The sequence below is a fragment of the Nicotiana sylvestris genome, chromosome 4 (assembly GCF_000393655.2).
Source record: "Nicotiana sylvestris chromosome 4, ASM39365v2, whole genome shotgun sequence".
Classification (NCBI taxonomy): Eukaryota; Viridiplantae; Streptophyta; class Magnoliopsida; order Solanales; family Solanaceae; genus Nicotiana; species Nicotiana sylvestris.
This window is the reverse complement of record NC_091060.1, coordinates 117956082-117979542: the sequence shown is the minus strand read 5'-3', so window position 1 is coordinate 117979542 and position 23461 is coordinate 117956082. Positions and strand designations below refer to the sequence as shown.

Genomic DNA, 23461 nt, shown 5'->3' with positions numbered 1-23461 from the left:
TAATGTCTTCTTCTTCTGCTTCTTCGAGTTTCAATCTGAAATTCAGCCAAAATCAAGTCTAATCTTCACCAAAACCCCTCAAAATTGAGATATAAACTCCAAACCATATTTCCAATTAATTGCAACAACACCCAATCCTAACAAATAATGATTTTTGAAAACCTAAATTCGAATTCAAAGCTTCAAAGCTTTTTAATGGCTGTCAATGTTGGAATTGTTGCTCTCTTTTCATTTGCTTTATATTACTGAAATTGGGGATTGAGAGATAGAGAGAGGCATAGAGAGAATTCTCAATTTTTTGCAACAACATCCAATCCAAACAAACAATGTCTTTTGAAAACCCAAGTTCGAATTCAAAGCTTCAAAACTTTTTAATGGTTGTGAATAATGGAGGGGTTACTTTCGCTAGTTTTAGAAGAGGGAATAGTGGGTGATTGAAGAGGAAATCGTGGAGTGTCGTTTGATACGTGGGTGAGGGGGTGAGATTTGGAGAGAGAAACTTGGGGGGGGGGAGTGGGAATATACGGTAGAGTTAAATTAGGAGACTAATTAATACTAGTAAAACCCCTAAAATGTACATAAATGGTAATTAGGTATATAAAAGGTAATTATATTAAAAGTTAAGCATTGAGGGTAATATAGTTTACTATATGGCATAGGAATGTAAAAATCTCATTAGTAATATAGTGACTGTTTATACTACAATAATGGTATTATTTCTATACACGCTCAATGTGTGATAATAATGTTGAGATTACTAATCACTATATATAACAACAAGATGACCTATCTACCCATTTCTAAAGCTTTTCACCCAAATTCTTCTAAAAAATCAAGATTAAAATTATAAATAAAAATTTATCTCATTTTATCTAATTAAAACTAAATACATGCCACGTTTATCCCATTTTAAGTTTAATGAACCAATTATCTACCAATAATGTACATTTACAATATAATCACATTATTATTTAATTTGAATATTATAATATATGTCATTATAATCCTGAATAACTTATTCCTAACCAAGCAATTAGAGGCGGATCAAGAATTTGAAGGTTACAGGTGCCATATTTTTTTGAACATTAAAGTGTTACTACACACATATTCCAAATAGAGTAAATGTTTGGTCGATGTGATCAACCTCCGTTGTGCTTAACAGAAGAAATCCGATTACTGATAACCAAGATTTACTTCACTTTTCTAATAATTTGAAGAACAAAATAATTAATGGAAATAATTGATAAGGAAAGTAAAATTGATAAGCACTCCCGAAATTGCGGTTAGAACCTTATGAATAAAATAAAGAATGATTGGTTATATTTTCAATAATAATCGAATACCATTACAATTGAGGACTAAGTCCTTATATAAGAGTACACAGTTATAACGGTTTTCATACTTAATTCGGACTTGTTAATGGCATTAATTGCCTTGATTACCCGTTTTCATATATAATTATAACGGAAGTATTTATTACTGAGAATTTCTCGTAACCACGTTTATATGTCGATTTTTCTTCCTTATTTATGACGGATTCGTACACCTTCCTTCTTTCACTGTCTTTATACATTCTGCTCCTATTTCTTTTTTCCCTATTGTCAGAGTCGGTTCCTTTTCTAGAGAAATCCTAGGGGTGTTTCTCCCATGCATTCTTGAATTCTTTAACTCAATGTCATATGTCACCTTATTGATGGTCCTGTCATGCCTTGTTTTCACTAATGCAGATAGTCCCCCACTTTCTGAATATTCTCAACTAAATATTCGAAAAGTAGTAAGTATTTATGGGGGAAATTCTTTGCCGCCATTTCTCGAGTATCATAATGCCTTCTTCAGAATCGATGTGACATACATCACGTCCATTTAATGCACAAGCCACGTGGCTTATCTTGATTGGTTCTGCAGTTTTTCAGTGCTTTTTAGGGGTTTTATGCGGTTGCCTCAGTCACAAAGTGACGGTTCTATTATGACAGTTCATAATGGCCAACCTGGATGTCGGTTGCTTCTTCTTATAAATACTTCGTCATGCTTGATGTTTTTGATATCCTCTTCCTTCTTCTTTGCATTCATCTCCTTAACCTTGCATTGTACGCCTCAATCTTTCCACTATATTTTCTTTGTTAAATATGTCCTCTCAACACCTGACCCTCGTAAGGTTGTGATTATTAATGAACATGTTCCTTCTACTACCCTTACTAGGAGTATGAGACGTGGTAGACTCTGCAGTCTTGGTTCATTGTTAGTTTGTATGAGTCCACCATACTGTAGAGTACTTGGTCTTATATGAGATAATGCTGAGAATGCAACAGAAACTAAAAGTAAAAAAGACAAGGGATTTTTATGTGGAAAAATCTCGCACAATGGGATCAAAAAACCACGACCTACTCTTGTAGGCTTTTAACTTCACTAACTTGCAATCTCCCTATTACAAGCTACTTTGCAATAGCCCTATTACAAAGACTTCAACTAACTTATGATGCTCTCACCACAAGCCACTTTATAACTCTCCTATTTACAAAGGCTTTAAACTTATGACTATTCCTAGTCACAACATAAACTCGGAAGTTTACAGATTTTTGGTTTTTTCCTAAGACAAAACTTCTAAGAAAGCAAACTAGGAAATACAATAAAGAGAAAAATGACAAGATTACAACTCAACTACGGATGTACATAAACTCTTTAAAAACTGATCCTTAGTGGAGTTGTCTTCTTATTCTTGACACACCAGTGACTTCAATGCTGGATAAACACTGTTATGCTTGAGAGAGAGTATCACTGAATGCACAAAAATGTTGTTCCTTGCACCAGGTTGTTATATCACAAAAGACATCACAATAGATAGTGATGTTAATTCTTGGTACACGCTTCTTCCCAATGAGAAGTGACCATTGTACTATCTGCATAGCCACTTTTGTGCAGTTGCATTCCAGCTGGATAGTCGAATTGTACTTCTGTCAGAGAACACTAACGGACTAGGTCCTAGTTGTGTTCCTCTTTTGTAACAGTTGTGAGATGGTCACTTTCTGCTGCTACGTTCCAGCTGTACAGTTGACTTGTACTTCTATCAGAGAACCCCAAGGGACCAGGTCCTTGTTGTGTTCCTCTTTATAATGATTACGGACAGTCACTGACTTGTACTTGTGTCGGAGAACCCTAAGGGACTAGGTCACCATGTCCATATTATGTTCTTCCCTGTGGTCGTTCATTCATTTGCTGATTTTTAGACTTGGACTAGGTTAGTTGAAATGTATACCATGTGGGGGCAGGTTCTCTATCTGGTTCTTCACAACAAGTTTGTTAGATCATCAAAACATAAGAAACATAGGGCCAAAACATTGAAAACCCATCAATTTTTCCCTTTTTGATGATGACAAACTTAGGCATAGATAGTATTTGTTTAGAGAAAAAATAACCAGATAAGATACCAGAAACTACACAAAGTTCCCCCTTAATCTTAGAGCTCTCCTGAAATCTGATATTCCCACACAACGTTCCATTCCCCCTTAATCCTATATTCTTCCCCCTTTTGGAATCATTAAAAAGAGCACAAGCAGGAATGTAACATAAAGAAGTCTAACACAGCTAGCTCATGCCACATATGTGCAGACAACATAATAAAAAGGAGAAGCCAGAGGAACACAGCATTGTACAGGCAAAAAGGGGAGCTGTTTTATTAAACAATGGACTGAGCAAGACAGGAGCAGTAATGGTGAATTCCAGCATGTTATCACAAAAACAAAGGAAAACAAAAATAAAACAGCAACCACAAAATATTAGAGCAAAAATAGTTGGACACTAAGAGGATCCTAGGGGATACTAGAAGAAGGAGGCTTGGAAGAAGAAACAACAATGGTTTTGAGAACCAGGTCCAGTCGAGCATTTGCAAACAGTTGTTCTTCAAGTAATTGTGCCCGAAGTTTATCATTTTCCTTTGTTAGTCATGCAACTTCTTCATTAACAGAATCAGGTCCTTTAACTTCTTGACTGAACTGAGTTTCCAGTATGGCATTTCGAGCCCTCAACCTTCTGATCTCTTCAGAAGCTACATTTTGAGCGTTCATCAGCTGAGAGATGGTCGAGATGCTTCCACCAACTCTTTCTACACATTCACATTCTTCTAAAGTGGTCTTATAGAAGGGTTGCTTGCATGTGCCTACTCTGGGATTCCCCAAAGGGACCTTGTAGAATCTGAACACCTGAGTGGGGAGAAAGTCATATGGTAGCCCATGATTCCCACCTTTAAAGTTTGCCACCTTTTGCATATGATCTATCATGATTGCTGGCAAATTGATTGGGACAAACTCATCAAGCGCTTCGATTAAGACCATATTTGATTTTGTAGCAATAGATCGCCTCTCAAAACGAGGTAATAACACCTTATTGACCAGTTCAAAGAGAAGCTGATACTCAGGAAGCAATACCTTCTTATGCACCTATTCCCCCTAATGAATAGCTTGCTCCTTTATGATGGCTCTCCTGAAGTTTACACCACAAACACCCTTGATTGAGGGCATCCCTTCACATGGAATTCTAAGAACATTTCCCAATGTTGAAGCGTCAAGTACAATGTCTACTCCATTTACTAGCGCATAAATGTGATCCCCCTCAACAGTGAAGAGAGATGTGTAAAAAGTTTGTACTGCATCTTCATATACTAGAGGTATGCTCCCTTCAAACAAGTGTTCCCATTGTTGAAACTCCACAATCTTAAGAATTTGTCTCATACCGGCCATCTCCAAAATTGTTGTGTCAAATGTACGACCCCACAAGACTTTTTGAATTCTTAATCGTTGCTGCCAAAGGCCACTATCACAGGAGATTGTCCTCAGTGCACCAGGTTCTTTAACAGTTTCCCGTTTTCGTTTGCTAGACCCTTCACCAGACTTTCCTTTCCAACTTACTAACCCCACATTATCATCTTCAGACATGGCTTGCTCAGTTTGACTCTTTTTGGACTTACTGTTGCCTTTCACGGATGAACCATTTTGTTGCTTAATAGTTTCTTCGGAAGCTTTATCCACAGACTGTTGAGTTTTCATAGATTGTTGTACTAAGGAACTAGGTTCCCTTAAAGCATTTTTGTCAATACCACTTACTGGAACATTTTTTTTAGTGACAAATTCCCTTTGATTCATTATCCTCCTTTTCCTTATCTTGACTTTCCTCTTACTTTTCTGCAATGTAGACTCAAAACTCTCTTGCTGCTGTGACCTGATAGAGGATAATTTGGAGGAGGACTCTATGAGCTTAGAGTGATCAGGAGGTGCAGGAGTGAGTTTGCGTGGAAGAGAATCAGGTTCTTTAGAAGGTTTTTCTGAGAACATCTCATGAGCCAAAGACTCAAGGAGTACTGTGGTCCTTACATCTCCTAGGAATGGAGTTTCTCCCCCTGATACTCTAACGAGAGATATGCTCCTTCATTCATCAGACTCTCAACCGCGCTAGCCATGATGTTATGCACTGCTTCTTTTTCTGGTCACTCTTTAAGAGTCACTAAGTCTAAAATGAAAGAGTTCATATATTGATTAGGATCGTAATTAGGGACCTCTGACTCTTGAGAGATAAAACACCCTGAGTGTTCTTTGATGAGATCAGAGGAGTGACGAGACATAGAGTTCTTAGTATATGGGAGAAAAACAGGGTTTGTCTGAAAAGGAAAGACTATAGGAAAAGAGCAGGAGCCAGGTGTGGGTAAAGTAGTAGAAGGAGTGAAATAGTGAAGCTCTGGGATGATTTCAGGGATGATAGGGAAGATGGAATGGTGTTAATGATGGAAGAAGGAGGCGATTGTTCGATTGACATTATAGGAGTACTTGGAAGACGAGCAGAGTGAGAGAGGGAGATGAAGAGAGGATCGCAGCTACACAAAAGAGATGAAGGTCCATGACTTGCTGCGAGAGAGAAAGAAAGTTTTATTAGAAGAAGGGCAAATGATGAGAGGAGAGAGAAACATGTTCTGAATAGTTCTAAAAACGGTGGTAGGTTTATGGGAAAGCGTTACCGTGCATAGGGGATGAAGGGATTTGAAAGACAAGACATGACATGCAGACTTTGAAAAGTCGGATGATGTGGCAGTTGAGTTAATTTTGTAAAAAAAAAAATTGTTTGAGAAGGCATGCAGAATAAGCATATTACTACTAACTTGGGGTACAAGAACCTGATGCCAGACTAATTTTTGAAAAAGGTTTTAGCAGCTCCTCTCTCGCAGTTCATATTGTACCTTTAGCTTCTATGAGCATCATGCGTGTCTACCTGTAACGGTATTGATGTGAGTTAGGCTTGGTCAGAAAACACTTTAGCAAACTTTACCTGATGGTGTCTTGCATAGCCAGCAGATGGAGGATCAGGTTATTAGACTCTTATGACCCCATCTTCACCTTGTTTGATCCAGAATATTCTCTACTCAAGGCTTTGACAAAGATATCTGGAATTTGGTATTCTGTTCTGCAAGACTTTCCACAGACCAACCCTTTATTCATGTTGACAATCAGAAGATAATCCCACCCCTCAATGTGCTTGGTCCTCTTATTTTGAGATTTTTCTTCAGTTGTTGACGAGGCCATTGAGTTTTGCTTCCTTGTCCCCTAAGGGATGGGGCATGATCATGGCAAGTGAACTGTTCCAGAAGTGCTTTTCCTTTCCACAGAAAAACCTGCACAGTTAACATCATCATACCCAATTGGATTAAAAATGCTGTTATCTGAGGGGTAACACAAGACTAGGTCCTGAGTTCCCTTAAGGTATCTCAAACTTCTGTGGGCATCATTCAAGTAGGATTCCTACGGGCTTTCACTTTGGATTCTATTCTGGAGTGGTGATATAGAAGGAACTAAGGAAAAATGTTTTTTTTTAAAAAACTTATCTAACTCTAGAATAAAAGAAAGTGATTAACTTGTCACACAGATAGGAGTTTTTGTGTTTCAATTTTGGGACTGAAGTTTGATTGGTAGGGGAGATTTGGAAGAATTTTATTTCCCCACACTTTGTGTTCTGTTGCTTGAGAGGTGCCATGAGATGCATCTCCACTCTTTCTTCAGCTTTAGTGGTAGTAAGTGAAGTACCAAATTCCTTGTGAGAAGTGAAAAATGATGTTGCATTGTCTTTCACCAGTCTCATTCATCTTACTCATTTTATCAGCCTCCCTATTTGAAGCCTCAGATATTTCCAAGGGACCAGAGTTGGTTTATCATATTGATCATCACCGTTTCTTCCTTGGCTAAAAGAAGGTATCTTATTGAGTACCCCATGAGCACTTTCTTCTATTTAGTGAGCCCTTTGTTGTAGACTTTGTGGCCTTGCTTTGTGGAGAGTACCCCAGAAGGATTCCTTCGTTCGTCTTTTTGCATTGAACTTCCCAAGTTGATCCTTCCCATTGTCGAGAACATGGCATTTTCAGTCAAGAATGTTCTCAGATAAGTTGTCTTTCAGTCAAGAAGGCATTTTCTTCCATTTGGCAGCTCATAGTGGGTTTTGATTCAGGAGGACCTAATCAGATACCTGTTCACCAAGTAGAAAACAATATTTACTGCTTTTGCCCATAATTTCTTGGAGATTCCATAGTCGATGAGCATTGTCCATGCCACATCTTCCAGTTCCGATCTTTCTTTTAGCAATACCATTTTTCTGTGGAGTCGTTGGTGTAGAGAAATTGTGCGTGATCCCCCTTTTTTTTGCTTTCACTTGAATCTTCTTGACAAGAACCATTAACACCTCAAGAGTCTCCTCCTTTGTTTTGTGAAATCGTGTCCAGGTGACTCTTGAGTTTGGCAGACCACGCACCAAGTCTTTCTGAGTTAATTTATTTAGAGGTGAGAAGCTTACATACACTAATCTTTCATGCCAAATTTCCGACTTCACCCATCTCATACCACCAACTTTTGGAGATTCATAGTCGACCGAGTGGATGTGCTTATTTCCTTTGTCCACTGAGACCACTCGGCCAGTTATCAGATTGGTACCCGTACTTTAGGCAATTCACATAGTACGCATTCCCAACTGAGTGCCAAAAAAAAAACTTTTCAACTTTACATTTACTAAGAATGTGCCCTCTCCTTTCTTTTTAAGGATGCATTCCTTTCCTGCAGGGCTTTCAGTGAGAAGAAATTCATGATGTTTTCAGTCATGTGCTTTGAGCATCCACAGTCCATAGTCCATTCCAGTCCGCTTCCTTTCATTGTTCCCTGCACATGCAAATCAAAGGTTAGATTTAGGAACTCAAACTAGTTTGGGTCTCTTGTTATGATAGAAAGGATGAATAAAGGATTTCCTAGTCCATGCAGGCAACACCCGCTTCTTGCAAGTGGTACCTGGTCCTTTGTTTGTAGTCACTTTATCAGTAAACACTTTGTTTTTCTAAGTAGACTGAACCCTGGCCTGACAATTTTCTTGAAAATGCACATTGTTCCCATAGTGGGCACATAGCCAGTTATCAGGGATAGTGATATACTTGTTGTGAGGGTTGTAAGGAGTTTTCTCCCTTTGGAACCCGATACCCTGCCTGTTTCCACTATTGTTAAGATACATGGCAGTGACAACATCTGAGGACCAGGTCCACTTCAGAGATTTCTCAAGATCAATTCTTACTTTATCCAATTCAGCTTAAAGTTGCCGATTCTTCTCGAGTTCACTACATAGACTGGTTTTCACAATAGTTAATTCCTTTTCAAGCATGATGTGTGTCTCACTAGCTACTTCCTCCCCTTTCCCAAGACTCACATTCCTATGTTCTCTATTGAGTCTCTCAATGGTTTCCTCTAGATCGGTGCATATCATTAAAAGGTCATCCCTCTCTTCCTCCGTAGTTGCAATATTTCCTTCTAAGGTGTGTTTCTCATTGCTAAGATTTTCTATTGTTTCTTTTAGATCAACAACTACTACCACCAGGCCGTCTCTCTCATTTTTCACACTAGTTATTCTTTTATTCAAGGCTTTCTTTTCTTTTTCAAGATTAGCTATGGTCTCATTTAGGTCCACTACACAGACCACCAGATCATCTCTAGATTGTTCAGCCTCTTCTGTTCTATGGTCAGATCTCCTTATCATTAACAAGGATATAATAGGCATCAATTAGGACATTTGCTAACAACCTTAGCTTCTTAGAAGAGTAGGATTTCAGATTTCTCTGAACGTCCCTGAAGTTTACCTCATCGTTTTCATCTTCTTCATCATCATCAGACTGCGCCATCACCGTGAACAGTGAATCATACTTCGTTGCTTCAGTTTCCAATGCCATCATGGAACTATTTTTTGTATATGGTTCCCTTTCGGATTCACTAGAGGAGTCTCCCCAAGAAGCAAGAGCCTGCTTAATAATATTATCAGCAACACTTTTTTGATTGAATCGTTTGTCTGGAACCAGGTTCCTTTTTGCTGCTTTGTCAGGATTTTGTTTGTATTGCTCCTGTTTCGTGAGTGGGCAGTTTTTGATGAAATGCCCTGGCCTTCCACATCTGTGATAGAGATCGTTGTTCCTTGCTTTACTTGAACTTCCCCACTTTGGTATACCACCATTTCTTCGAATCATCTTTTGAAATCTCTTAATAAGATAGGCCATGTCACTATCTTCATCACTTGAGTCGTTGCTTTCAGCTTTGAGTACCAGGTTCTTTTCCTTCTTAGGCTCTCTTCTTTTACTATCTTTCTTTCTTTTCATCTCGTACGTCTTCAGATTACCAATCAACTCATCCATAGTGAGAGTTTGTAGATCTTTAGCTTCAGTAATGACATTTACATTACTTTCCCAAGAACCAGGTAGAACACTGAGGATTTTCCTTACAAGTTTGTTTCTGGGAATGAAATCTCCAAGTGAATGAAGCTCATTTATAATGGAGGTGAATATGGTGTGCATATCTTGTATAGACTCATCATCCTTCATCCTAAAGAGCTCATATTTCGTGGTGAGCATGTCGATCTTGGACTGTTTGACCTGAGTAGTTCCTTCGTGTGTGGTTTGCAATGCTTCCCATATTTCTTTGGCAGTATCACAAGCTGAGACTCTATTGTACTCATCAGGTCATATATCACACATCAAGATTTTCTTGGCATGATAGTTCTTTTCTACAGCTTTTCTATCAATGTCGTTGTACTCTTTTTTGCCTTTCGGCACCATTGGTCATGTTTCTTCAAGCTTCTTCATGGGGACATGTGGACCATCACAAATGATGTCCCATAGTTATAAATCTCTTGCCATCATAAAATCATGCATGCGGGACTTCCACTAGTCATAGTACTGACCATTTAATCTGGGAGGTCTGTAAGTTGATTGTCCTTCCTCAAAGTTGGGTAGAGCAGCCATTGAGATCCTTTCTAGGTGTTAACCTTTTAGAAAGAACCTGCGTTGATGCCAATTTTTAGTTTGTATGAGTCCACCAAACTGTATAGTACCTAGTACTATATGAAATAATGCTGAGAATGCAATAGAAACTGAAAGAAAAGGAGACAAGGGATTTTTACGTGGAAAAATCCCACACAAGGGGATTAAAAAATCACGACCTACTCTTGTAGGCATTTAACTTCACTAACTTGAAATCTCCCTATTACAAGCCACTTTGCAATAACCCTATTACAAAGACTTCAACTAACTTGTGATGCTCTCACCACAAGCCACTTTATAACTCTCTTAGTTACAAAGGCTTTAAACTTATGACTATTCCTAGTCACAACATAAACTCGAAAGTTTACGGATTTTTGATTTTTTCCTAAGACAAAAGCTTCTAAGAAAGCAAACTAGGAAATACAATAAAGAGCAAAATGACAAGATTACAACTCAACTACGGATGTACATAAACTCTTTTAGAAACTGATCCTTAGTGGAGTTGTCTTCTTGTTCTTGACACACTAGTGACTTCAATGCCGGATAAACATTGTTATGCTTAAGAGAGAGTATCACTGAATGCACAAAAATGTTGTGCCTTACACCAGGTTGTTATATCACAAAAGACATCACAATAGATAGTGATGTCAATTCTTGGTACACGCTTCTTCCCAATGAAAAGTGATGGATGTACTGTCTGCATAGCCACTTCTGTGTAGTTGCATTCCATCTAAATAGTCTACTTGTACTTCTCTCAGAGAACACTAACGGACCAGGTCCTAGTTGTGTTCCTCTTTTGTAACAGTTGCGAGATGGTCACTTTCTGCTGCTACGTTCCAGCTGTACAGTTGACTTGTACTTCTATTAGAGAACCCCAATGGACCAGGTCCCTGTTGTATTCCTCTTTATAATGATTACGGACAATCACTGACTTGTACTTGTGTCGGAGAACCCTAAGGGACCAGGTCCCTGTTGTTTTCCTCCCTGTGGTTGTTCATTCATTTGCCGATTTTCAGACTTAGACCATGTTAGTTAAAATGTATACCATGTGGGCCAGGTTCTCTATCTGGTTCTTCACAACAAATTTGTTAGATTATCAAAACATAAGAAGCATAAGGCTAAGACATTGAAAACCTATCAATTATCTACTCACAGTTCTACTCCTTAAAGTAGTTCTGTCAAATCATCATCTTCTAGGTCTAAAGCCTCTTTAACCCCTAGATCTTCTTCTAAGAGTGGAGACTAGAACGAACACATGTGTGAGCCTACAATTTTTGAGATTTTTCCTCAAGAGTTTTCTTTCATGTCAGACCGTGAGGCCATGAAAAATGAAGTTTCTTCTATAGCTTCCCTTAATTCTGCTGAACATTACCCAAGTTTGATCACTCCAGGACTTCTTTCTTTAGTTCGACGTGAATGCCATTAAAAACCATATTTCCCAGTTCTGATTCCTGGTGCCAATCAATGAATCACTTCTTACCATGCTGGCTTTTCCTTTATTTACACCTATCCTTTTACTTTAGGGTTTAAACCTCCAATTGACCCAGTGATCATTGAGTTTTGTCGCTATTTTAATGTTTGCCTAGGTCAAATCGGTCTCATCATGTGGAGGGCAGTTGCTTGCCTTTGCTATTTGTAGGATTTGATTTCTGCTCCTTTTACCTGCCATCAATTGCTTCACCTTTAATCTCTAAAACTATTTCGTGAAGATGTCTTTTCTCTCGTGGCTAGAAGTAAAGGGGTTTTATGATCGAGATCGTGGCTGGTACGCCCGATTATTTGCTTCCCCCATTAGTAGATTAGTGGGTGACGAATACATGCATTTCCCTGAAAAATGAAACTTTGCACGTAAGTGTTTCTCTCTCTTTCTTTCTTTGATGTCTTGAGTTCCTTTACATGATCATATATTTATTTTTCAGCAACCATGGAAGTTTTCGAAGAAATTCCTGACTTCCGCGCTTGGGTAGAAAAAATGTTGACTACTGCACCCATGGACAAAAGATCTTGAAAATTTCTTTCACAAAAATTCGGATGGGAAGTGAAGACTCACGGTACCTTTATTTTCGTGGTTTCTTTCCTTTTTGCTTGTTCTTTGCTTTTAACATATATAACTTTTCCCCATTTTTATTAGGGTTTGCCATTCGTGCCATTAACCCGGCATATATTCCCACAATTAGGCTTTCTATAAGTATTGCACAAGAGCGTATTTTGAGTTCTTCTTCCTCCAAGAGGAAAACTGCTGAAGCACGTTGGTCGGATAATGAAGAGGATACCGAAAAAAGTTCCTTAGTGAGAAAACCACGTGTCAGAAGGCGCGTGATTTTAGATGATGAAACCCCTTGTTATAACCCAAATCGATGGGCCGTGATGGGCACCCGATACCTTACTCAACCGAGTACCAACGTAATAACTACATCCATTAGATGTATTTCAAGCTTTTCATGTAGTGCTAAACTGATGAGATATCGAAATGTTATGGCATCCATAACAGGTGATTATGTTTCATCAAAATCGACTCCAGTTCGTTGTGAGAATCCTTGTGCAACAAGGTGAGCTTTGTATATTTCAACTTCATTTTCATCATTCCTTTTTCGCACAAAAACCCATTTATGACCAACTAGTTTTATACCACTAGGTGTTTGGACTACTGGTCCAAACACATCTCTTTTAGCAAGTGACTTCAATTCCGATTGAATTGCCTCTTGCCATTTTGGCCAATCAAATGTTTGTCGACATTCTTCGACAAATCGAGATTCAAGATCCTCACTATCTTGCATAATATTAAGTGCAACATTATATGCAAAAATATTATCCACCACTATTTCAGATCGATTTAAATTAATCCCATCACCAGTCGAACTTATTAAAAGTTCTTTACTCACATGAGCTTCGGGTTTATTGATTTCTTCAGGAATCTCAGAACAATCAGATCTTGGGTCTCTTCAGGAGATCCCTTCATAGTATCGTTTTGATCATTTGGCGATTTTCTTTTTCGAGGATTTCGATCCTTAGAACCCAAAGGCCTACCACGCTTCAGGCGTGCTTTAGGTTCACTAGCTTTCATGTTAGTAGATGGTCCTACTGGGACATCAATTCGGATAGGCACATTCTCTGCTGGGATATGTGACTTAGTTATCCTTTTCAAATCAGTAAATGCGTCTGGCATTTGATTTGCTATATTCTGTAAATGGATGATCTTCTGGACCTCCTGATTACATATAGGGGTACGGGGATCAAAGTGAGATAATGATGAAACTTTCCACACAATTTCTCTTTTGATTTCCTTTTTCTCTCCCCCTAATTGTGGGAAATTTGTTTCATCAAACCGACAATCTGCAAATCGAGCAGTAAATAAATCTTCTGTCAATGGTTCAAGATAGCGAATAATAGAGGGTGATTCAAACCCAACATATATTCATATCCTTCTCTGTGGTCCCATCTTACTGCACTGTGGTGGTGCTACTGACACATATACATCACATCCAAAAATTTGTAGATGGGCAATATTTGGTTCATGACCAAAAACTAATTGTCACAGAGAATATTTATTATAATGTGTCGGTCTGAGACGGATAAGTGATGCTGCATGCAAGATAGCATGGCCCCAAACAGTAGTGGGCAATTTTGTTTTCATAAGTAGTGATCTTGCTATCAATTGCAAGCGTTTAATAAATGACTCTGCAAGGCCATTTTGAGTATGAACATAAGCTACAGGATATTCAATTTTTATCCCAACTGATAGACAATAATCATCAAAAGCTTGAGATGAGAATTCTCCAGCATTATCAAGGAGAATAACCTTTATCGGATAATCTGGGAATTGTGCCCTTAATCGAATTATTTGGGCTAATAGCTTTGCAAACGCCAGGTTGCGAGATGCTAGTAGGCACACATGAGACAATCTTGAAGATGCATCTATTAGGACCATAAAATATCTAAACAGCTCACTTGGTGGGTGAATAAGTCCACATATATCCCTATGTATACGCTCTAAAAAGGCAGAAGATTCAATGCCAACCTTCATTGGTGATGGTCTAGTGATCATTTTGCCTTGATAACAAGCATCATAAAAAATTCATCATTTGTAAGAATCTTCAGGTTCTTTAATGGATGCCCACTCGAATTTTCAGTAATTCGTCTCATCATTATTGATCCAGGATGGCTCAAACGGCCATGCCAAAGCACAAAAGTATTTGAATCCGTAAACTTCTGGCTTACGATAGAGTGTGCTTCAACTGTACTAATTTTTGAATAGTATAAGCCAGAAGATAAAGTTGGTAACTTTTCTACAATGCATTTCTGGCAAGAAATATTCTCACTACAAGAAATCACGCTTATTGTGGAGACTAAAGTCGCCACAAAATCCCTAAAAGTCGTTGCTAAAGAGTATTAGTGGCGACTTTTATATTGCCATAAGCAAAAGCGTAACTGAAGGTTATTTGTGGCAACATTTGTCGTCGCCACTAAAAGAACATTTTTTGTGGCAACAGAGTTGCCACAAAAGGTTGAAAAAATTGCCACAAAAGGTTGAAAAAATTGCCACAAAACATAGTTCCATCAGAACAAATATTAGATGGGTTGCCGCTATATATTCACCTTTAGCAGCGACAAGATGCGCCACAAAAAATATTTATGTTCAGTGGCAAGGTTATGTCGCCACTATAAATGTCCTTTAGTAGCGACTAAAGTGGCCACAAAAGTTTAAACCATGAAAGACACATGTTTTTTGTAGCGACTAAAGTCGCTGCAACAGAAATTGACCTTCAGTGGCCACTTATATATCGCAACAGTTACTAATTTTTTGACAAAGCTATGTCGCCACTAAAAGCTATTTTCTCAACAATTATAATGACTAAAATTATATACATTTCCATGCCAGTAGGAACCTAATTCTCTATAATTTCATATAGAGATATTCATATCAATTGACTATTAATATTAAAGCAACCAATAATGTTTGACAAACATCAAAAAAAATTATCAAGCCGAATATTATAAATATTATCATTACTAAAAAGTTCAATTACATATGTACTACCGACACTTCATTGTAATTGTACGCATATACATATCCCAAAAAAGACAAAATATTAAGTGCCTTGTAATTTATCCTTGCTCGACACCATCCTTGAACGATATAATTGTTTAAGTGCCTTGTCCCTGCTAGACAAAAGTGATATATATAAGGAACATAATGAGATTTGTTATATCCAACTACTATCAAAATTCTAAAAAATTTCAATCTATGTCAAAGGAAAGCCAGAAGTTGCAACCAAAGTTTGTGTACTACAAAGCAGCTTAACAATTCCAAAAGTTGTCTGGACCACAAAGCAAGAGTTGCATGAATCTTAGATGTCACTTTTAGTTGGAACAATTACAAGATCAACCAGACACAAGACAAGATTGGTGAGATAGCTTCTGCTGACATAAGTGAGATAGCTTCTGCAGACAACTAGGAATTATGTTCAACATTCTTATGGGGCTTTATTCCTTAGTTGTTTCTTTTATATTTTTGTCTTGATTTATGAATGGAAATGTTCCTATCTTGCATGTTAAGTCTACTAAGTGCAATTGTTCTCGTGTGATCTACACCAGAAAGAACAACTCCATGATAATACTTTTTCTATGATGCAACAGCAGCAGTTCTCTATAACAAACATACTGGATTACTATTCTGAATGTTATGATTACTAGTAAATGCTTTTAGCCTCATGACTCTGCTCATTTAACAGTTTTTTCATAGCTTCTGCATATAGTCATTCCTTTCAAAAATTTCTGAGCAGTTTTTTCATAGGAACAATCCTTCATTTCTGGTTGTAATTTGTGACACTGTCCGATAACTTAAAAAGATAGGAAGAAATTAAATAAAATATGCCAAATTAAACACTTGGATCAATGATAAAAACATGGATAGCTTCAGCAACCTACTAGAATTAACAACAAAACAAGAGAATACAAGCAAATCCAGCGGGCTACGATGCCCAAGCCAAAAACTTTGTGCATGTACTATAAAACCCAGACAACAAATTAGTATTGCAAAACAACCATTCAGCAGTGTTGCAATCAGCTCAAAGCAAAGATCGTAAAAAGGATTCAGGCTCGTAAGCAGTAGAAAAGGAAGCGAAATTTGAGCAAGTAAGCCTGATCATTTAGGCCGATGATAATAGTTTGAGTTCCATCAGTCAAATTCAATGCTAATTTTCTACTAGACACATGTATATCCCTGATTCTACCAAACTATTGAATGCAACTCCAACCACAAACCCTGTCAATAATCCAGTAAGACCAAGATGAATCTTGAAAGCCAAAACCACACTTAATAGCAAAGTTAACAGATAAAATCCACTAATATTTGCATACATTCCTAGCCATGGCCTAGCCGTTCCATGTACAATTCCTCCACAAATTGCTAATGGAAAATTAACCACTTTAAGTAATTCCATTAACAACATCATTTTCTTAACACCATTTATAATCCATTTATTATGACTAAACAATGGCCCCCATATTCCTCTTGCAGTAGCCATAACAGAACCACCAAGAAAACCCAAGGCAACGCTCATAGCTAACGATACATAGGCTACGCGATAAGCAGGACCAGGACTATCTGCACCAAGGTCATTAGACACACGAATAGATGCACACGTTGATAACGAAAGCATAACAGAAAAGAGTAAATAATCAAAATTTAACACAATGGCTCTAACTCCAATTGCTTGTTTAGCATTTGGGAGATACTGTTAATAAAACCAAGATTTCATAACGCCACCATTCAAGACAAGTAGTAAGACAACATGGTCCAGATAATTTCAGTAGTCTGATCCAAAACCAAAGATACCAACACACTATTCATGAAGTCACTACAGAAGGAAGGAAGAAGAAATGTCGAGAAAGAAGAAGAATTGTTAAGAAGGAGCGGAGCAAGTACCTGTTGTTGTTGCATTCTGGTCAAGAAACTAGCAAATTGTTCCTGCATCTTCTTCTCCACTTCTTGAGATATCCTCTTGTCTGCTTCTGCATTTGCGTGTTGACGTTCCTCATTTGCGTGTTGACGTTCCTCTGCCAACTTCCTTTCCAATTCAACTTCCATATTACTCCGCAACTCAGCAGCCATTTGTTCACGTTCTTCTTGCAACTTCCTATCCATCTCGGCTTGCATCTCTTAATGCACAATATCAATAGCAGAAGACACGCTGGCCTCTATGTTTGCCTGCTGAATGTTACTCTTTTTAGGAGGCTTCTTTCCGTATCCTTTTCCACGAACATAGCATGTTCTCTCACCAACAACGGAGGATAAAATCTCATCTCTAGTCATGGGATGCTCGATCTCCTCAGATTGTTGTTGAGCGACAACTTCCTGGAGTTGACCCTGCATTTATGCATAATCATTTAAATCAAAACATAATAAAATATATTAAATGAAACTTACATAAATAGAGAACTTTATAAGTGTTTTTAGATAATTACATGAATTTGTTGGGACTATGAATCCAACCACACCAGTTCACCACTATCATCCTTGCGTGTATGTTGGATCTCCCAAACTTTATCTGGTGTGTCCAATTCTCCAGTAATAGGATTTCTCTGCAATATAGTTACGGAGAAAAAATATATAAGCAAATATATAAATATGTAAATAATAAAGAAACATATGTGATAGTAGAGGACTAAATATATTTTTACCGTAGATTCCTCTACTTCTGCAAAAGACTTTGTACCACATGTATGCTTAATTACTTGCTTTTCTCTATTTCTTTTGTTCCTCTCACTTATTACAACCTGTAAGTAAATAGTTTAATAAATCACCATTCAAAGAGACAATCTTCAGGTATTAAGTTAGTACCTTAAATTCAGGACTTCCAAAATATTGTACTAGGTATTTCCAGTCCTCAAACTCAACATCTTCACGTCGATGAGACAATCTTTCTTCAGTAGTACTATACTTAGAGTACAGAATGCTGAGTCGAGCTTTCCATGCTCTAAAAAGCCTTTGCATAGTGCTAATTACAAAGGCTTGAAACCTATGCTCTCGCAACCCGCTGCAAACTTCAAATTTATCCTGACAATAAATGTAACATTATATTCAATATCCTAACCACATAAATAAACCTTGCAACTTAAAGTCAATACAATATTGAAAGCAGTTTATTACCTTGACCTTTAACCACATTAGTTCTCCGTGTTTCAGAACTATTTTCTGCCAATTTCCATCTTGGAACGAGATAGTGCTCCTCATGATCAAACCACAGTAATTAACAATATCTCTAGCCTCAGAACCTACTGCTCTATCAATATCATCTGGAATCATAATTTTGATTTTGCCACCATACTTAGTTTTTACATCTAAACTTTTAGATTTGTATTTTCCTCTTCCTCTTCCTCTTTTTTTATTGCTGGAAGAAACTACAAAGTAAAAGGATACTATTGTTCATTAGTAGCTCCACTCAATCAGTAAAAATAATTTTCACAAAACAATAAAAAAACAAAAACTAACTTGCACAATTTTTAGCCTCTGGAGAGTAATGCACAGTTTCTGCTACATTTCGTGATGACTATGTTTCTAAAGAAGGTATTTGGAGAGAGTTAGTAGATACTCGTCCGGTCTGTAAAGGTCCTTGACTCGGGTTACTTGGTTGTCCTATCTCTACAGATGCATCAGATACTCGTCCGACCTGTATGTGTGGCTGAGACGTCGCTCCAAAATTGCCACGTCCTTAAAAAATTTCATGGCCACAGCTCGTCCTGCCTCTCCCACATTTTTCTCGTCCAATTCCTTTCATTCCCTCAACAAAACATTAAAAGAAAATGATTGATCAGAATAGAGAAAATATCAATTCGCTAATTTTACTTCACCACTTATTCTGTTATGAAATTAAATACAGAGAATAAACATGTATTTCTATTACTTCACCACTTATTCTGTTCTAGAAGAAACATGTGTTTGATTTCAAGAGGTATACAATCAACCAAAGATAATTTAACAGTAGAACTAATAGTTAATTTCAGGAGGTATAAAAAACAAATTTTCATGTTCTTTCAAAAGTAGGAGTGTGTAAGTCATGCTATACTGTAATCAAGGGACTCAAGCAAATAAAATTGAAATTTCAAGAGAGGAAATTAAAAGAAGCAATTGGAATTTTTTTACATGAAATTACATAGGAGAGTATCTTATATATGACATTTTCTGACATGAAGGAACCTCATTCCAAGTCTACTATCCCAAAATTTGAGAGAAGAATCTTAACTTGATCGACAAAGTCAGAACCAGTTGCACATTCTGTTAACATCCCAACAAGAAAACAAAACATCACCTTTTGCTTCTTAGTCTTCAAGAGGATGTATCAGTGTCCTCCCCACCACCATCATCATCAAATAACTCTTCTTCGCTATCTTTACTCTCTGATATTTCTATTGTCATTTATGAAATTATCTTCCTCATTATGATTATTAATAATTTGTAGTTCAACATTTTCCCTATGTAGAGACACCTCAACAATATTTTCTTGGTCATTGGTGAACGAAGTATTAAATTCAACTTCCTCTTGCTGATAAACTTCTTCATTATGTAATTATTCATCTTCAATATCTACACAATTATCATCATTATCAGGAATTTTAAAAAAGGTCACGAGGATTTGTCTTCACAACAACAAGCCAATCATTATCGACCATGTCGTCCAAGTAAAAGACTTGTTCTGACTGAGATGCCAACACAAATGACTCATTTGTATTCAAGGCACGCCGAGTATTCACACTTGTGAAGCCATATTTGTCAATCTTATATCCTCTTCCTAAGCGAGCCACATCCCACCAATGACACTTGAATAAGTAAACTTTTCTATTTCCCACATAAGATAACTCATAAATGTCCTCTAATACACCATAATACTCCTTATTAGAGTCTAAATCATCTCATGTCACAAGAACACCGCTATTCTACGTTTTTCTTCTCAATGCAAGCTCTTTTGTATTGAATCTAAATCCATTCACCACAAATGTTGAATATCGATGTACTAATGGTGCAGGACCGACGGCTAAGCTTATGAGCTCATCATTTGCGCGTCCTTGTGCAGATAGTACAAATATCTACAAAGACGAACAATACCGTTATGACCAATAACATGATGGGATGAATAAACTAATATCAATATTATCATTTGAGTAGACACCTACATGTGCGCGAAACCAATCAAGAAACCCATTTTTATGAGCTCTCATTGAACTTTGGCTTTCAATCTCTCTTGTATATTCCCTACATTTTAAGTTAGTTAAGATAAATTGGATTCAAATTATCTCAATGTGAAACTATCTTGGAGTTAATAAGAGACTTACTCCATGAAATGTGAAACCTCTTCACAATTTTGAAGTACATACATACATGCTTGTTTAAACTCATCATAAGATAGCCTAATGCCTTCTGAGGCATCTTTTGTTTGCCCACGTTTTTTAAAGATAGACATCTCATCATTTGACACAGATCCATCATCATTCCTAGTTGGTTTATTGAAATTTGTTGAGATATTATTCAAGTATCGTGATCAAAATGTGAGGCTTTCCTCTGCCAAATAACCTTCTGCAATTGAACCTTCTGGACGATTTTTGTTGCGGACATATGACTTAAGTGTTCGCAGATACCTATATAAAATGACTTATTAATATAATGTGTGTCATTCTAAAACTATAACATCGAAATTATTAAACAATAAATTACCTCTCAATAGGATACATATTCCGATATTGAGCTGGTCCACCAAGCTTTGCCTCACTTGGCAAGTGAATTGGCAAATGAACCATGATATCAAAGAAAGCCGGAGGGAAAACAAGTTGAAGTTTGGTCAAAATAATAGGAATTTCTGCCTCTAGGATATCAATATCTTCAATCATCAAGCACTTAAAGTATATATTCTTGAAAAACTTTCCTAAGGCTATAATTGGATCACACACTTCCTTGGGAAGTAAACCACGTATAGCTATTGGAAAAATGTCTTGCAACAATACATGATGATCGTGACATTTCAATCCATGTATCTTTTTCTCCTGTACGTTGACACACCTTGAAATGTTTGAGGAAAATGCATCAGGAACCTTCAGATTAGCTAAGAAACTGCATACCTTCAGCTTCTCTTCTGCGGACAATGCATAGCATGTTGCTGGTAACAAAATATTATTCTCATCCTCAATAGGATGCAACCTTTGTCTAACTCCAAGATCCATCAAGTCATATATACTTTTCAATGTGTCTTTTGTCTTTCCAACCATATTCATGACAGTTGATATAATATTATCAGACACATTTCTTTGGATGTGCATCACATCAAGGTTATGCCGTAACATAAGACTCTTCCAATAAGGCAATTCGAAAAAGATACTTTTTTCTTCCAATTGTAAGCATTGCTATGAACATCACGATTTCTCTTTTGTCCTTTACCAAAAGTCACATTACCCAAAGCTCGTAATTGCACAAGTGTTTCATCACCTGTTAAAGGGTTAGGTGCAACTCCCATTTCAGCTTTCCCATCAAATAACGTCCTTCTTCTCCGTCATGGATGGTCCATGGGAAGGAAGCGGCGGTGACCCATATAACACAACTTACTACGCAAGAAAGTCGATTGTGTATCTTTATGGCAACCAGGGCATGCAAGCTTGCCTTTGGTTGACCATCCTGAAAGATTTCCATATGCAGGAAAGTCATTGATTGTCCACATGATAGCCACACGCATCAGAAAATTAGATTTTGAGTATGCATCATAAGTCTCCACCTCGTCCCATAATTCTTTCAACTCTTCAATCATTGATTGTAAATATACATCGATATCATTGCCTGGACACTTTGGGCCTGGAATAAGAAGCGTCATCATGAAATATGGATTTTCATGCAATCCCATGGTGGCAAGTTATACGTAGCTAGTACGACTGGCCAAATGCTATGATTAGAACTCATGTTCCCATAATGTTGGAACCTGTCACTCGCCAAACCTAATCGAACATTTCTTAACTCAACTGAAAAGGTCAGATGTCGTGCATCAAAGGATTTCCATGTTATTGAGTCAGATGGATGTCGCAAGACACCATCATCAATATTTCCCTCCTTGTGCCACCTCATCTTTTTAGCTGTTTCTCTTGCCATGTACAATCTTTGAAGCCTTAGTTTGATTGGAAAATGCCGCAAAATTTTATGAGCTACCTTTTTGCCTCCGTGTTCTTCGGACTTCCATCTAGACTTACCACACTTAGGACATGCTTGGACATCGGCATAATCACGCCAATATAAAATACAATCATTCCGACATGTATCTATTTTGGTGTACCCCAATCTGAGGTCACAAAGAACTTTCTTTGCTTCATAGAAAGAATTAGGCACAAATGACCCCTCGGGAAGAACTTCTTTAAAGAAGCTCAATAATGCATCCAACGATTTGTTGCTCCAATGGTTAAGACACTTCAATTGAAGTAGTTTAACAACAAAAGACAACTTCGAAACTTTTTTACAACCAGGATAAAGTTTTGTCTCAGCATCTTCTAACAATTTGTAGAACTTTGTTGCATGTACATTTGGCTCTTCATTGTCCTCCGAATTATTATTATTATCCTCCACATTCGTATATCCACAAGCATCGTGAATCATTTCAGCAATATTATCCTCTTTAATGCTATCATCTTCCGCTTCATCACTAACTACAATATTAGAAGTTTCAACTCTAACTAACACTTCTCCATGCAAGTCCTACACTTTATAAGAATCCCAGAAACCCTTCCTTAATAAATCTCCTCTTACATCAACCCTTACCTTGAACGCGGTATTCATACACCCTTTATAAGGACACTGAATCATAGTGTTCACCGTTGGTTGACTGAATGCCCAATTAAGAAAGTTGTCTACTCCATCTCTATATCTTTGGTCGACTCTATTCCTAATATTCAACCAACTTTTATCCATCATATCTATATTATATGAGAGAGTAAACGACATTTGAGAGCAGAGAAGTTGAAAGAGAATTATCCCTAAATGCACAAAATCGATTAGGAACAGAAATGAAACTAAGCAATAGCCAGAAAAACAGAGAAAACAAGAACATTATTAATACTTGAGCAGCATATATGATATTTCAAAGAGCAAACAAAGAGCAAACAAAGAGCAAGATTTCAGAT

The 23461-nt window shown here is 37.3% G+C and overlaps 2 protein-coding genes across 2 annotated transcripts; both read right to left on the bottom strand.

Moving 5' to 3' along the window:
* Window positions 1-16506: 16506 nt before the first annotated feature.
* LOC104247570 (protein DETOXIFICATION 56-like) lies at window positions 16507-17459 on the bottom strand. Its single transcript, XM_009803626.1, has 2 exons — window positions 17241-17459; window positions 16507-17049 (listed from the first exon to the last, which is right to left on the bottom strand). Exons 1-2 carry the CDS (start codon window positions 17457-17459, stop codon window positions 16507-16509), a joined length of 762 nt encoding a protein of 253 aa, XP_009801928.1.
* A 4393-nt stretch (window positions 17460-21852) lies between these two features.
* On the bottom strand, window positions 21853-23249 carry LOC104247571 (uncharacterized). Its single transcript, XM_009803627.2, has 3 exons — window positions 23100-23249; window positions 22289-23036; window positions 21853-22148 (listed from the first exon to the last, which is right to left on the bottom strand). Exons 1-3 carry the CDS (start codon window positions 23247-23249, stop codon window positions 21853-21855), a joined length of 1194 nt encoding a protein of 397 aa, XP_009801929.2.
* Window positions 23250-23461: the final 212 nt, after the last annotated feature.